Consider the following 16,662-nt stretch of genomic DNA (forward strand, 5'->3'; position numbering starts at 1 on the left):
TTTAAAATGCCGATTCCCCCCCCCCCCCCCCCCCCGGTAACTCGGGAATCTGCACATTAATATGCACATGTGCTGAAATCTAATTTACAGGGGGGGGGGGGGGGAGGGCGCGCAGAAGACCGCCTTTCCCGACCGAGAAACACATCTTGGTTGGGAGGGGCTGGGTGGGGGTTCAGAGAATCTCATCCAGCAACTTCACTTCTAATGCTTGGGTAAGAGGATTTTTCTGTGAAGAGATGTCAAGTAGACTTGGCATCTTGTCTCTAGAATTTAGATGAATGAGATTTGATCAAATTGAAGTATGTAAAACTCTTATAAGGGCTCGAAAGATTAGATGCTGGGAAGTTGTTTCCCTGACTGAGGAGCCTTGGGCAGCACAGTAGCACAAGTGGATAGCACATGTGGCTTCACAGCGCCAGGGTCCCAGGTTTGATTCCCTGCTCGGTCATTGTCTGTGCGGAGTCTGCACGTTCTCCTCGTGTCTGCGCGGGTTTCCTCCGGGTACTCCGGTTTCCTCCCACAGTTCAATGACATGCAGGTTAGGTGGATTGGCCATGCTAAATTGCCCTTAGTGACCAAAAAGGGTAGGAGGGGTTATTGAGATAAGGCGGAAGTGGGGACTTAAGTCGATCAGTGTAGACTCGATGGGCCGAATGGCCTCCTTCTGCATTGGATGTTCTATGTTCTAAAACTAGTAGGATCCCTCAGAATAAGTGATTGGCCACTTAGAACTGAGATGGCAAGAAATTTCACTCAAAGGTTTGTGAATCTTTAGATTCTCTCCCCCTTAGGGCTGTAGAAGCTCAATCATGGAGTGCATTCAAGACTGAGATCAATGTACTAAGGGAGATAGGGATGGTGTAGAAAGGTAGGGATGGTGTAGGAAGGTCGAGTTAAGGTAATCATGTGGCAGGTCAAAAGGACCCAGTCCTGTTCCTATTTCGTATGTCTCCGCATTCTGCATCATAAAATGTATTAATTTCGCAGTCTGTTCAACAAGCAGGATATCTGTGGAAATCTTGGTTTTGATACAACAAATATTCTTAAATTTATCCACAAAAATAAGTCCTGAAATGTCTGACCCAAAGGATTCCCAGCTTGGTCCAAAATTATGATTTCTTAAGCTTTCTGTTTTTTTTTCCAGGAGCCACTTTTAAAATTTTGCTAAAAGTGACGCTTCACTTCAGTGGGCAGTATAACCAAAGGCCTGGCAAATGTTCACAAACTTCCCAAATAACTTGTGTTTCCAAAGCTTACGCAGTTTTATTTTTCAACCTAAATGTTTTGTTCTCAATTGCAATGAATTCCCACTAAATTGATTTTTTTTGCTCCCATTCGTAGCATGTTACAACATATTATAAACCATTCTTGTACATGTACATATATATATATCAAATAATTTTTCTTGGTTATTTGCCAGAACTGTTAAAACATGGTTGAGATTGCAGCATTATGATTTAAGAAAAGGATATCTCAGATGATTACAATGTTTGATTGAAAAATTCTAGCATTGTGTCATGTGAGAGTACCTTTAAGAAATGAATGTTTAAGCAATGCACCTTTAAGAAATGCAGCAGCTCATTTACTGAAGTGATGTCAGAGGGGGGAGTTGAGCTGAGATCACTTCTGCTTTTTCTGTTTTTAGTTTCAGTTTGAGAAAGCAGCTGAAAAGTGCCTGGCTCGTTTGCTGTGAGCTGTTTTGAAAGCAGAACGGCAGTTTGAGAAAGCAGCTGAAAAGTGCCTGGCTGGTTTGCTGTGAGCTGTTTGAAAGGAGAAAGCCAGTTTGGAGGAAAAGAGCTTGGATGTGTCTAATTTGCAGGGAGCTGGATCTGCAGTGATCTCTGCCATGAAAGAATATCTCTGAATCATTTGGGTGATTTAAACTCACAATAGTAATGTCTTTAACCTGATGTGTTTCTGTTTAAAGGTGTTAAGTCTTTTGGAGGTTTGAAGGAACATTTTGAAGGATTATTTAGTGTTGTATTATTTTCGGGGTTATCTTTGAAGGGGTGTTAAGGGATCCAATGTTTATTTAAGAATGTTAAGTTGAATTCATGGAATAAACATTGTTTTGTGTTTAAAAACCCACGTGTCCATAATTGTAGTACCACACCTGGAGACCAAACCGTGTGCTTCAAAAGCAACAATACATTAAAGTGGAGGTTGGTTGAACTCCATGATACATTTTGGGGTTCTGAGAACGCCGCCCCCATAACAATTGTACGCCAAGTTCAGAGGGTCCTGCAGACTAATAACTTATCGTTTATTACAAACTGCATGAGAAACCATTATCTTACAGAAAATTTTAGTTCTAGATCTTAAATACAAATATGCTTGAGTATCAATTTACTAGTTATAAATGGTATTAAATGCACATTGAACATTGAAAGGAAAAGCTATAACACTTTCCAAAAAAAGGAATGAAAGATAGGGAGCAACAAAGCAAACAGAACTTAAGAAAGACAGACATATGGGGTGGGATTCTCTGATCCTGAGGCTAAGTGTTAATGCCGTTGCGTTTCTCGACGGCGTCAACACGGCCTCAGGATCAGCAATTCTGGCCCCCTGTACGGCACTGGAATGACCCACGCTGCTCCAGCTGCCGATCCTGGTGTCAATTGGGCGCCGCGGGGGTCCGTGCATGCGCAGTGGCTCCCTTTTCTGCGCCGGCTCCGACGCAACATGGCATAGGGCTACAGGGGTGGGCGCAGAAGAAAGGAGGCCCCCAGCCCGAGAGGCCAGCCTGCCGATCGGTGGGCCCCAATCGCGGGCCAGGCCACAACGGAACTCTCCCCCCACCCACAGGCCTCCCCCGGACTCTTCTACACCGAGGTCCCACCGGCTGAGAGCAGATTAGAACGGTGCCGGCGGGACTCGGATTTTTGTGCTATGGCCGCTCGGCCCATCCCAGGCCGGGGGGGGGGGGGGGGGGGGGGGGCACACGTGTAGAACGACCCCCAGCCGTGCCAACGCCAATTCCCCGCAGAGCAGAGAACCGCATCCCGGCGCGATTCGTGTCGGTCACAGGGATTCTCTGGCCCACCCCCGGGCTCAGAGAATCCTGCCCATGAAATTTAATGCCGAATAAATGTAAACTGCCGAATATTGCATTTTACGTGGAAGAAGAAATAGAAGCAATATAAAGGGAAAACTTTTATAGGTGATAAGGGTTAGAGATACCTTGCTGTTTACATGCACAAATTGGTAAAGGTACTAGGACAAGTTGATAAAGCATGATACATCCTGGGCTTGGTAGAGAGTACAAAAATTAGTAAGTTTATGGTAACCTTTTATAAATTACTGGTTAGGCCTCAGTTGGGTTACTGGGTCCAATTCTGGACACTGCACTTTGGGAAGGCTGTCATCGAGAGAGGGCAGAGGAAATTCAGCAAAATGATAGAGGTGAGGGATTTCAGTAATGCAGAGACTCTAGAGTAGTTGGCATTATTCTCTTTACAACTGAAAAGGTTAAAGGGGGATACAATAGGTGCACAAAATTAGGAGGTATTTTGACAAAAAGAAACTAGGGAGATTCTGTTTCCACTAACTGCAGTATTTGTAATGAGAGGATGCAAATTTAGGATAACTGGCAAAAATGACCAGGTGAAATGAGAATGCATTGCCTAATAAGGTGATAGAAACAGATTAATAGCAACTTTCAAAAAGGGAACTGGATATATATTTGAAAATATCCACAGAGCTATGCACAGATACAGTGGGCTGAATAGTAAGTCTCCTTTTGTGTTTTATGATTCCATAATCAATTATATCATTTTCCCTACAGCAATAAATGTATCGACTTTGTGATGGGCAATTATTTTGTTACACACGATTAAAACCATTCACTGGGTTAATAAAATTAAATGTTGAAACACTTTTTAAAAAACTAAACAAGTTTGAGAAGTTACTGCAGTACAGAAAATACTGCACAACTTTAACAGATTGGTCAGAGAACACAGGTCTAAAAAAATCAGAAAGGTCTTTCGAAGAATAGTGTGCTTCCAATAACATTTTCTTCAGTCTAAGCTAAAACAATTCTTAAATCCTTTATCACTACCTAAATAAGTCTATTATCAATACAAGTCTATTATTACTTTGGGAATGGTGTAAAAACTCTGCTAAAATTTGAGCTACATACATGTAAATGTAACTCCTTCCAGAAACAATTCTACTGTACAACTTACTAAAAGAACACAAGTTCACTATTGGTTGAATACTGGAGTAATCAGCTGTACATATACAGACAAATACTGAAACAATGATCCCATCAGGCTTGATAATGCCTGGAAACTTTCCACATATGTCTGTAGAGCATCAGACTTTTAATCTGAGGGTCCAGGGTTTTGCCAGCATGGACTTGATGGGCCAAATGGCTTCCTTCTGTGCTGTCATGACTCTATGACATGCTGTAACATAGCAATACTATTCTTTACTTTCATTAAGATAAGATGGTACTCAATACGTGTGCAATCATGCTTCAATTAATAGATTAAAAATGTCCTAATTCTTGGACATTCGCCAACCATTGTTGCAATCTTTCCCTCCCAATGTCTGAACAGGAATTTAACAGTTTATGAGTGAAGATGTGCAGGTTATCTCTTGGTAATTCAAACAGCTGGTTTGGAATGGTGTTGAATATTAATTCAAAGGCAACAGGAAAGAATAAATCCTGGAGGTTAATAGCAACTGTGAATATCTTGCAATGTAATTGCTTGCAAATGTAGCATTTTCTACAATTGCACTGCACTGTACAGTTTTTCTTTCTGCGGCAGCTAAAACCGTATGCACAGCAATTAGAGTAGCACAAGGAAGAAAAAGAAAAATCAGTAAACATAAAATATACTAGACATTAAATTACATCTCAGGCTGCATCGATGCTTTTACAATTTTAGTTAGCACAAAGCGTCAAAGCGAACACAAATGTTCTGATAACAATCATTTATGTCTCACGACTGTAGAAACTTCAACTATTTTTGGTTTTCCTCCAGTCATTAAGCACCAACTAGCAAACTTGGATGAAGAGATATTGAATCTTTTAAGAATCTTAGCAGCAGGCAGGGATTCCTGTCACTTGGATCCCAAAAGACAATACAGCAGGTTTTTGTAGAATGACCTGGATTAAGATGCAGTTGGGTCTCTTGCAGCAATAGCAGCAGCAGCAGTAGCTTGAGGAATTTCCAAACCAGTGTGGAGTGTCACCTATAGAGAGGTTGAGAATATAATTGATGAAAAATAATTATTTTTGATACTTTAAAAATAAAAACAATTGGTGAACTCCCATGATGCGCAAATTTAAAGGTATACAAATAAATAAATCTGTACATTATCCCGTAGCAGATAAACTTCTCGATACTTGGAATTTTTTATGGATAGGGTCCCTGGTTTCTGTAGCCTCAGCCTCTTGCACATCGTTTGCTTATGACTAATGGTTCAAACCTTCTGGCAAATCAAATTCCTAGTTTGTAAAGGTTCAAATTACTCAAGTGACAACTCACTCACCTAAAATTCACAACATTAAACATACCAACCAGCCCGTGCAAGCTTGGGGTGGGCGGGCATGGTGAATTTGATAGGAGCCAAAACGTCTGAAACCTGCCGCTGTAAAAGCTATGTTTCAATGCACCCAATGACGTTTCAGTCATCCTGTTGACAGGTGGCACGAATACCAGTTGCGTCTCACGAACTGCTCATTGAAACAACTGCCCACCAGCGTCTTGTCAGGCCTTTCTTGTGTCACGCCAGTGGGAAATAATGTCAGCGTCAAACCTGCACAAGAGGACCCTCAGTTTGCCAAAGACTTCGGGTGAGTGCAACACTGCAATAGTGCTGTGCTGCTCTGCTGACCATTCTGCTGAGGCAGACCAGTTCCTGCCTCCATCTCCATATTGCTGGACCCATGGAACCTCCTGATCAGTACTGCCCCTGGGGTTGGGGAGTACAGGGGTCTCCTTCCGGGGGGCGTTCTAGTGGCCTGACACAGATAAGAGGAGGGCAATGTGGAAGGCGAACAGTGCGAGGGGCGGCGTGGGTAGAGAGCAATGGCTCATATGGCAGAGGGGCAAGGAGGTGGATGAAGACGACAAAGAATGGATGGCACAGAGAGGAGGAAAGCTGGACCCGACCAAGGCTGTACAAAAAGCTCACAAACAATGGGGTCAAAGGATTGCCACATCATTTAATGGAAGGGGATGCTGGAAGGGGATGCACAAAGATTCCAGATGCAGTGACTAGAGGTCCAAGAGGGGCATGAGCTCAGGAAAATGGTGCTTGAACTGAGGAACAAACTTCTTTTTGAGGCTGTTATCCTTTTGCCCCTGGTTGCTGACATCCTGCATGATCTGGTGAAGAAATGTGGGTTTGGAGAGAGCGAAACAAGTGTGGCTGGATTGGTATTTAAATATGGTGCTGGGACCTTTAAACATGTGATCGGAGGGCAGATGGACAAATCAGCTGCTGGTCTGCCAGGAGAGTCAGAGGGGAACCTGCATGTGCACAATTAATGAGGTTCCGGGCATTGAATCTGGTGTGGGAACCCACCATTCTGGCAAGTGGAACGTGCACTGCCGGAGTTGCCCACCACTGCACTTAGTGTCCAAATGGAAGAATTACACACTATTATTAGTAATATTCCGGACTGTAGGCAGAGCCCATATAGAGCATTCTACAGCCCAGAAATAGGGCATCGAGCCAAATAATAATAATCTTTATTTTCACAAGTAGGCTTACATTGCACTGAGGTTACTGTGAAAAGCCCCTAGTCGCCACATTCCAGCGCCTCTTCGGATCCACAGAGGGAGAATTCAGGATGTCCAAATTAATAAACAGCAAGTCTTTCAGGACTTGTGGGAGGAAACCAGAGCACCCGGATGTGGTAAACCACGTTATTGTGTTTATTGTATTCACTGTGCTGTATTGTGCATCCTTAGGCTTGTCCAGGCTGGCTCCGCCTGTGGTTCCTCCCCTCGGGGCTTCTGTATAAAAGTGACAACGCTCCGCCTCCGGACCCAGTTCGGATCGATAGGCTGGAGGCTTGCTGTTTAGTGTATTAAAGCCTCAGTTACGTCTATCACTCGTCGTCTATTATTGATAGTGTATCGATTTAATACACTAAACTTCTAAAGATGGACTCCTCACTCAAGCCTGATCGCTTGCAACTGGACCCAAAAACAGCTGACGCTACAGAGACTTTTGAACACTGGCTAAGCTGCTTCGAGGCGTACCTCGCATCTTTCAATGATGACTTCACGGACCTCCAGAAGAAGCAGGTCCTCCACGCAAGAGTGAGCCCAACAGTCTTTAACCTCATCAGGGACGTCCCCTCATATGCGGAGGCGATAACGCTGCTAAAAGGACATTATGTGAAATCTGTCAACCAGGTATATGCTAGGCACCTCCTCGCCACGAGACGCCAACACCCTGGGGAGTCACTCGTGGAAATCCTGTGCCTTGCGCATCCTCTGTCGAAACTGTGACTGCCGGGCGATATCGGCTACTCAGCACGCAGAGCTGCTGATCAGGGACACCTATGTCATGGGTATACACTCGAACTATATCCGTCAGTGTTTATTAGAAGGGGGGACTCTTGGCCTCCCAGAGACAGTCCAGCTCTTCAACTCACTGGAGGTGGCCTCCCAGAATATGGGCGCCTACACCTCCGATCGCACGGCACCCGCGTGGGCCTCGTGGGCGCAGCCATCAACCGACCTGGGCGCGACGCAAGCCTGGCCACGCAGCAACCCGCCAACGCCAGAGGCCGGTAAGTGCTACTTCTGCGGCCAGAACAATCACCCCCGACAACGCTGCCCGGCACGGAATGCGACTTATAACGGCTGTGGGAAGAAGGGCCACTTCGCAAAAGCCTGCCAGGCCCGATCTCCCCCTAAATCTTCTAGGCCCAGCAGCGCTGCCTGCTGCCTATTGGGGCCACCCCCAGCTGCCATGCCGCCTGCCATGTGCGTCCTGTGGGCGCTGCCATCTTTAATCTCAGCTGACCCACGGGGGTCACCATCTTGGACGCCATCTTGCGCCTCGCCCGCCATGTGCGACTCATGGGGGCTGCCATCTTGGGAACCCTCCGCTTGCCCGACCGTACGCTGGCCGCTGCTACCGTCGACCGTCTTCCGACACTCGCCTCTGTCACACTGGACCAGTCCCGGCCGTCCCACCTCGAGAAGTCTACAATGACCGTCCGGATCAACGGGCATGAGACGGCCTGCAAACCGCTCTTCTATCGGCCAGAGCACATCTGGTAAAGGCCTCCTGCCCTTTTGAGTGCCTCAGCATGGACTTCAAAGGGCCCCTCCCCTCCACTGACTGTAACCTGTACTTCCTCAACGTCGTTGATGAGTTCTCCAGATTCCCCTTCGCCATCCCCTCCTCTGACATGACCTCTGCCTCCGTAATCAAGGCCCTACACAGCATTTTCACCCTGTTCGGGTTCCCCACCTATATCCACAGTGATCGGGGCTCCTCCTTTATGAGCGACGAGTTGCGTCAGTTCCTGCTCAGCAAAGGCATCGCCTCCAGCAGGATGACCAGCTATAACCCCCGGGGAAACGGACAGGTTGAGAGGGAGAATGCGACGGTCTGGAAGGCCGTCCTCCTGGCCCTACAGTCGAAAGGTCTCCCAGTCTCCAGCTGGCAGGAGGTCCTCCCCGATGCGCTCCACTCCATCCGGTTGCTTCTATGTACGGCCACTAATGAGACTCCTCATGAGCGTATGTTTGCCTTCCCCAGGAAGTCCACCTCTGGGGTCTCGCTTCCGTTCTGTCTGACAGTCCCGGGGTCCGTCCTCCTCCGCAAACACGTGAGGAGCCATGAAACCGACCCCCTCATCGAGAAGGTCCAGCTGCTCCATGCAAACCCCCAATATGCCTACGTGACACACCAGGACGGGCGGCAGGACACGGTCTCCCTTTGGGATTTGGCTCCTGCAGGCTCCCCGTCAACAATCACCACCACCCCCAACTCTACACTGTCTCCCCCCAGCTCCGCCACGAACTGACTCCCACAGGATCACCGAGGACAAGCATCACCACCACCGCCCATAGACCGCCTCTCCCCCCCCCCCAAACTAGCCGATTCAACATCTGGGTGAATAAGACAACAACACGCTCCCGGACGTGCAGGTCTCAACGCCGGCGCCAACACCACAGCCAGGACTTAGGCGGTCACAGCGGATGGTCAAGGCACCCGACAGACTTGACCTTTAAGACCACTTCATCCCCGCCAGACTTTTTTTAAACAGGGGGTGAATGTGGTAAACCATGTTATTGTGTTTCTTGTATTATATTCACTGTGCTGTATTGTACATGCCTGGGCTTGTCCAGGCTGGCTCTGCCTGTGGCTCCTCCCCTCGGGGCTTCTGTATAAAAGTGGCAGGTCTCCGCCTCCGGAACCAGTTCGGGCCCAGAGGCTGGAGGCTTGCTGTTTAGTGTATTAAAGCCGCAGTTATGTTTATCACTCGTCGTCTATTATTGATGGTGTATCACCGGAGGAAACCCACGCAGACACGAGCAGAACATGCAGACTCCGCACAGACAGTGACCCAGATCTATGCCAGAATTTACACCCCCCACCAGCCTCCTCTTACTCAAGGAGCAGATTCCTTTTATTGTTTGAATGTTGTTGTAGAATATGATTTAGCATTTTTGGTGCAATGTCATGGTGACTAAAACAAACAGAAAATAACCACCAACAAACAGAAACTAAACAATTCACAAAGCAGAAAGTTTATGGACACTATTTTAACTATAGAAATATGCACAGTTTTTCCAGTTAAGATTTATGTCCGTAGCAAATGTGTTTGAACAAGCCACTTTTTAAAACTATCCAGCAGATTTTCCCAGTTGTTGTATGTAGTGAGTTACCTTTAACACCTCAAATGTGCATTTGAAATTGAAAGAGGTGCAGGCAGAATTCAGGAGGCATTAGGGACTTGATTTTCATTTTAGTTATCTTACTACTCTTGTTTTTATTAAATATACACCATTATATTTCAAATGCACATGACGAATGGTGGTGGCTGACAGCCTCCTTCTGGGGCCGGGGTGCAGGGTCAGCCGCCTCTCCTCTACTGCGTCCAGGAGGGGCTCCAGCTCAGCATCCTGAAATGGGGTGCCGCTCTCCTCGCTGCCATTTTGTTGAGGAGTGCAGTGTGTATATGCGGCTGCAGCAGGTCAGCCTCCTGAGTGTCAATCGCGAAACCGGTGAATCCGGCACCGTTTCTCATTGTAATCGATTGTGTTCCACGTGGTGTCGGTGCTAGCCCATCAACAGTAGCTGAATTGGTCCAGGTGCAGCACCAGTTTTGCTGTCGTGGAACTCCACGAATCCTGTGCCTGTGTCAGCATTTAGTCTCAGAAATGCAGAATGCAGCCCACAATGTCTGTTCTTGTTTGTATTCTAAATGGTGCCATGTTGAGTCAGCAGGCTCTAGATTTGAACGCTAGTCTACGACTTGAACATATAATGTAGGCAGACACTTCAATGCAGTAATGAGGGGTTGCTGTATTGTCAGCAGTGCTAACTTTTGAGAGGCATTAACTAGGCCACTTCTGCTCATTGGTGCTTCCAAAGGATGTTAACATTTTCATTGCATTATTCAAAGCAAAGTAAGCAATCTTTCCGTATGCCCCAAGATTTCACAGCATCGAACCTTTCACATAGCACAGAATGCTTACATAAATTATTCGACTTCAACACTGGCAAATGCTTTGGGGCTCCTAAGCAGGCAGTACAGTGCATACAATGCAGATTTCCTTTCTTTCACTTTGATATTTTTCAGCACACCAGACTTGTCAGTCACTGACATTGACCCCGAGGAACTTTCAACATGTAATGAACTCCAATTGGCTTTATTGGTTGGCCAATTGGAGTATGAGCTCCCTCAATGATAGCTCATTGAGGGGACCCATATAATCACCTGTGTAGGCTTTGTCAGGAGTCTTAAGTTGATTGGACTGCTAGCAGCACTGTTTGTAGCTGCTCCTGTAATATCGTTATTGTAAATATTGTAAATATTGGTGTGGTGACGGAACTCCTGCCTCCCGTGGATTACTACAGTGGCGACGGGGATGGGATATAAAGTAGACGAGTCAGGCTTACATCCATTAAAAGACAGAGTAAGGGCAATAAAAGAAGCCCCAGCTCCTACCACGGTCCAGGAGTTACGATCATTTCTAGGGTTGGTAACCTATTATGGAAAATTTATTGAAAATAGGGCGTCCATCCTAGAACCCCTCCACCAGCTACTAAAAAAGGGGCAAGAATGGAAATGGTCCACCCGCCAAAACCGAGCATTTAGGGACATTAAGGAACAGCTGTCATCCGAAAATGTCCTAGAGCATTATGACCCAAGGAAGGAGTTGGTGGTCACTTGTGATGCAACCCCCTACGGGGTAGGAGCCGTCTTAGCCCATAGAGGAAGGAATGGGGAAGAACCGGCAATAGCCTATGCTTCGAGGACCTTGGCGATGGCTGAGAGGAAGTACACCCAAATCGAGAAGGAAGGACTGGCGGTGATATTCGCAGTAAAAACATTTCACCAGTATCTGTATGGACGGAAATTCACCATAGTGACGGACCATAAGCCGTTATTAGGGTTATTAAAAGAAGACAAGTCAATACCCCCGATTGCATCAGCTAGAATCCAACGCTGGGCGTTGCTACTGGCGGCATATAGATACGTTCTGGAGCACAGACCGGGAACGCGAGTACCACATGCAGATGCTTTGAGCAGACTTCCCCTCCCGGACACTCCGCTGCAAATACCAAAAGTAGAGGAGACAGTAATGACTCTAAACTTATTGGACACCCTACCAGTAGATGCACAACATATTTGGTTGTGGACGCAAAAAGACCCAGTTTTAGCCAAGATGAAGCATTTACTGCTAACAGGGGAACTGGAAAGACCAGTGGAGCTCCAGATGCACCCATACTGGAGCAGAAGGGACCAAATAACCGTAGAAGACGGCATCCTATTATGGGGAGCCCGGGTAATCGTCCCAGCTCAGGGCCGTCAGGCAATCTTAACTGAGTTAACATCACGGACACCCAGGGGTGTCTAAAATGAAGATGCTAGCTCGAAGCTACGTTTGGTGGCCAGGTTTGGACACAGACATAACAGCCTTGGTACGTCGGTGCCAGGAGTGCCAACAGGGGCAAAGAGTGCCACCAGCGGCGCCATTGCACCCGTGGGAATGGCCAGGCAGACCGTGGACCCGCCTGCATATTGACCACGCCGGCCCTTTCATGGGCTCAATGTTTTTGGTGATAGTGGACGCCCACTCCAAATGGTTGGACGTCCACCGGGTAAACACGGCAAGCACAGCATCGACAATTGAAAAGCTCAGGGCCTCGTTTGCAACACATGGACTTCCGGAGGTATTGGTATCGGACAACGGAACGGCATTCACAAGTGGGGAATTTGGAAAATTCCTGAAGGAAAACGGAGTCCGTCACATCAAAACGGCCCCTTACCATCCAGCGACCAACGGCCTGGCAGAGAGAGCAGTCCAGACACTTAAAGCAGGACTCAAGATGCAGCCGGCAGCGTCAATAGACACAAAGCTCTCCCGCTGGCTGTTTGATTACAGGACCACACCGCATTCCACAACGGGCATACCGCCAGCTGAACTCTTAATGGGAAGGCGGCTGCGAACGAGGCTGATTCTCCTTTTCCCAAATTTAACGGGGAAAGTGGAGAAACAACAGGAGGCCCAACACAGGGGGCATGATAATAGTCAGCAGCAGAGACATTTCCAGGTGGGGGCACCGGTTTGGGTCAAGAATTATGGGAATGGACCAACGTGAGTCAAAGGCACGGAAGAGTCCCAAACAGGGCCCATATCCTATGAGGTTTCAATAGGAGGTAAGGTGCTGAAGAAACACCTAGACCAAATAAGGGCAGCGGAACCACACCTGGAGGCAGGCGAAGCAGGACCGCCTCAAGCTGGGATAGCCCAGACGGAAAGGATACCCACACCCCAGCCCCGAGCAATTTCTCCAGACCCCGTCATCCAGTCATCAGCGTCGGAGATGGACACACTCGACGAGGCCGCCGCGACACCTCTCCCCAAGGAGGAGGAAGAACAACTTCCAAGGAGGTCGTCAAGGAAAAGACGGGCACCTATAAGGTACACCCCGCCCACTTCGGAGAACGACCCAGCAGACGACACAGAGGTGACAGACCCAGACATGAGGAGCAGGAAGAAGCTCAGAGGAATGCCAGCTGGCAGGAATTCCTCGGACCTTGGGGGGGGCGGGGTGTAATGAACTCCAATTGGCTTTATTGGTTGGCCAATTGGAGTATGAGCTCCCTCAATGATAGCTCATTGAGGGGGCCCATATAATCACCTGTGTAGGCTTTGTGAGGAGTCTTAGGTTGACTGGACTGCTAGCAGCACTGTTTGTAGCTGCTCCTGTAATATCGTTATTGTAAATAAATATTGGTGTGGTGACGGAACTCCTGCCTCCCGTGGATTACTACACAACAGGACTGATTTTAATCAATAGAAAATGATTGAGATATTTTTTGTTTGTGAGCCCTTGCAGATGAACACACTTATTTTGCTTGATAATTTTAATGAAACAGCTTTCACAACAGTCATAATCTACCCATGCAGCAGCTCTTGTTTACTATGAGGCAACGACAAGTGACTCATTAGAAGTAGCTTCAAGGACAAGTTGATACAAATATTGAAGTTAGAAATGGCCAGAATATCTGCTCCGGGAGCAATAAAATCATTGATGACATTAAGTTTACCCCATCAGCAGTCAAACAAAGAACTGTTCCATATTTCATGGTCAGCAGTATTCCTCTGGTGACAAGTGCTTTGGCATAATTAGTTGAAGTAGCAAGTCCATCAGCTACTTCATTTCTATGGTAATTTTTTTTGTGATGAGGAATGGATCTTATTGAGCCATATAACTAGGCTGTCCAATGTTTCAAACAATGTAACTGGAAATTTAATTGTGCATGATATAACAATCCATTTTATAGAAAATGATTTCCTCTGCTCATTTGCGAATTTGCCCCCTCCAACATACTCCCCACTCCAAGTTATGCATGCCACGGGGGGTGAGTTAAGACAAGCAAAAAGAAAACTCAGATTCAACTCTATGTGATGATTGGAGTTCAAAAATTGAAAACTCGAGTAAAAATGCTCATTTAAATGCACGAGTATAAAAGGAATTACATATTTTTTTCAATGTATATAAACGATTACTACACCACAGAACACACCTGCACATTTCTATTCAGGCTTACTGCTGGGAACAGGAGGCCTTCCATATCCTCAAAGGCAACAGGTCCCTGTTGCTCATCATTAATGGAAAAGGTAAGCGTTCGTCTGTTGAAATCCAAGAGCACGCCAACTGTGACTCCTTTGGCAATGCCCCCCTCAGTTCTAGGGGGAAAGAAATAAAAGTGCTCATTTGTTAAGTATTTGAAATAGCAATCCGAATCGGTACAATTCTACCTGTCTTTCATGTTTGATAAAATGGCAAGGACAGTTCAGAACAGAAGCAGCTCATTTGGCCCAAGCTAGAGTTTATGCTCCATAAACCTCCCACCCCTTCCACCTAACCCTATCAACTTTCTATTCCTTTATCCCTCATGTATTTGACTCACATCTACCTAAATACATTAATTCTCTTGCCAAATTGGTCCAGCTTCGCTTGCTGAAACACTGCACATATAGTCCAAAGTTAAAGCAAAATGCTGCAGATGCTGAAAATCTGGGGCACGATTTTCTGGCCATGTTGCACTCAAGCGAGAGGATAATGTGGCCGGAGAATCTCGGGAGAGCCCTCTCACAGGCCTCGCGGCAGCCGCCGCGCCTCGCGGGATTCACCCAAGTCCCGCGAGACATTGGTGTCAGAACTCTGCCCAAAATGGGTGGGACCAAACGGTGCTCCCGGAAGTAGATCTTAACCCTACTTAAGACCTGCTTAACTGTGATACACAGGCCTCCCTCGATTCTCTGGCCACCCCAGGGAGGCTGCAGCCGGATGCCGATCAGTACTGCTCCACAAAAACGGGGACGAGGCAGAACGGCACCCAGGCCCTTCCCCTGGAACATGGTCACCTTGCCATTGCCACCCTAGCACTGGCAAAGTGCCCAGATGACACTGCCAAGCTGGCAGGAGCACTGCCTGGGTGCCAGTGCAAAGGTACCCAAGTGCCAGGATGGCATTGCCAAGGGTCAGGGGCAAGGGGAGGCCATGCCCATGAAATAAGGTGGGAGAATGCAGGGCAGGTAAGTAAGGGCCTCCAGGAGGTTGGGTGGGGGTCCTAGAGGGAGGGGGTGCACTAAGGGGGCTTGTGGGGTGTCCTCACTTGGGGATTGTGGGGTAGTGTCCATGTGTGTGGAGGGTGACATTGCCTATGGGTGAGATTTGTGGATGACCCACAAGCTCACTTAGAGATAGGGGCACCCTTTCAAAATGGAGGTCGGATCTCTGAGTTCAGCTCCCCCGTGTGCTAAAAAAAATTCTAAGGGCTGGATTCTCCCTCCCTGCCCGCCACGGGTGAGCTGCGTACAATGGAGAAGTACATTGACCTCCGGCGGGATTCTCCGGTCGCTGGAAGTGCTGCGGGTTTTGGCCAAGGGTGGTATCATGACCAGTACAAGGTTGGAGGGCCGAAGGACCTGTTCCTATGCTGTATTGTTCTTTGTTTTAATCCCGCCCTATGTGGGCTAAACAGGTGAGAAACTCCCCAGGGCCCAAAAAAGTGACTGTGTCATTGAATAGCGGTGGGGAACTGGGAAACTCAGGAAACCTGCCGCAAATGAACTTTGACATTTTGGGGGAGAATCGCACCCCTGAAATCAAAACAGGGGAATACTGGAAATACCGAGCAGGTCAAGCAGCGCCTGAGGAGAGAAACAGCTAACGTTCCTGGTGGATGACCCTGCATCAGAACTGCATGAAGAGTCACTGTTTTAACTTGTTCCCTCTCCGGATGTTGCGGCACTTCACGGGAGCATTGAAAAACAAAGAATGCCATTGAGTCACATCAGGAGATAGTAGGTCAGATGACCAAAAGCATGGTGAAGGGGATAAGCTTTAAGGAGTTTTTTCAAGGAGGAATAATGGGTGGAGTGGTGGAGAGGTATAGGAAGGATATTCCAGAGCTTGGGGCATAGGCAACTGAAGACATGGCTGCCAATGGTGGAGCAATTAAAATTGGGGATGCGACAAGAGGCTAGAATTAGAGGAGACCAGGTATCTCAGAAGGTTGTGGGCTAAAGGAGATTACAGAGATAGGAAGAGGCGAGGCTTTGAAAACAAGGATTTTAAAATCAAGATGCTCCTTGACCGGAAGCCAATGTGGGTCAATGAGCGCAGGAGCGATTGGGGGTAGGACTTGGTGCAACTTAAGACATGGACAGCAGAATTTTTGGATTGACCTCAAGTTTATGGTGGAGAGAGTACGGGACACCAGCCTGGATTGCATTGGAATAGTCCAGCTCAGTGGTAACAAAAGGTATGAAAGATGGTTTCAGCAGCAGACAAGCGTGAAGTTGAGCGTTGTTACAGGAGTTGGAAATAACCAGTCTTAGTGATGGCACAAATGAGAGGTTGTAAACTATTCTTGCAGTCAAATACAACCCTACGGTTGTGAACAGACTGGCACAATCTGAGATTGTTGCCAGG

General features: G+C 47.2%; 1 protein-coding gene across 7 annotated transcripts in view; it reads right to left on the minus strand.

Moving 5' to 3' along the window:
• Positions 1-2,921: 2,921 nt before the first annotated feature.
• Positions 2,922-16,662, minus strand: part of trim9 (tripartite motif containing 9) — a 137,294-nt gene continuing 123,553 nt past the window's right edge. For all 7 annotated transcript variants that reach the window (XM_038778557.1, XM_038778521.1, XM_038778537.1 and 4 more), the window contains 2 exons: positions 14,246-14,408; positions 2,922-5,199 (listed from right to left, as the gene is read on the minus strand). In XM_038778557.1, the coding sequence (XP_038634485.1) occupies positions 5,119-5,199; positions 14,246-14,408 (244 nt within the window). In that variant the 3' untranslated portion in view covers positions 2,922-5,118. The remainder of the gene's footprint in view (positions 5,200-14,245; positions 14,409-16,662) is intronic.

This window comes from Scyliorhinus canicula, chromosome 2 (assembly GCF_902713615.1).
Source record: "Scyliorhinus canicula chromosome 2, sScyCan1.1, whole genome shotgun sequence".
Taxonomy (NCBI): Eukaryota; Metazoa; Chordata; class Chondrichthyes; order Carcharhiniformes; family Scyliorhinidae; genus Scyliorhinus; species Scyliorhinus canicula.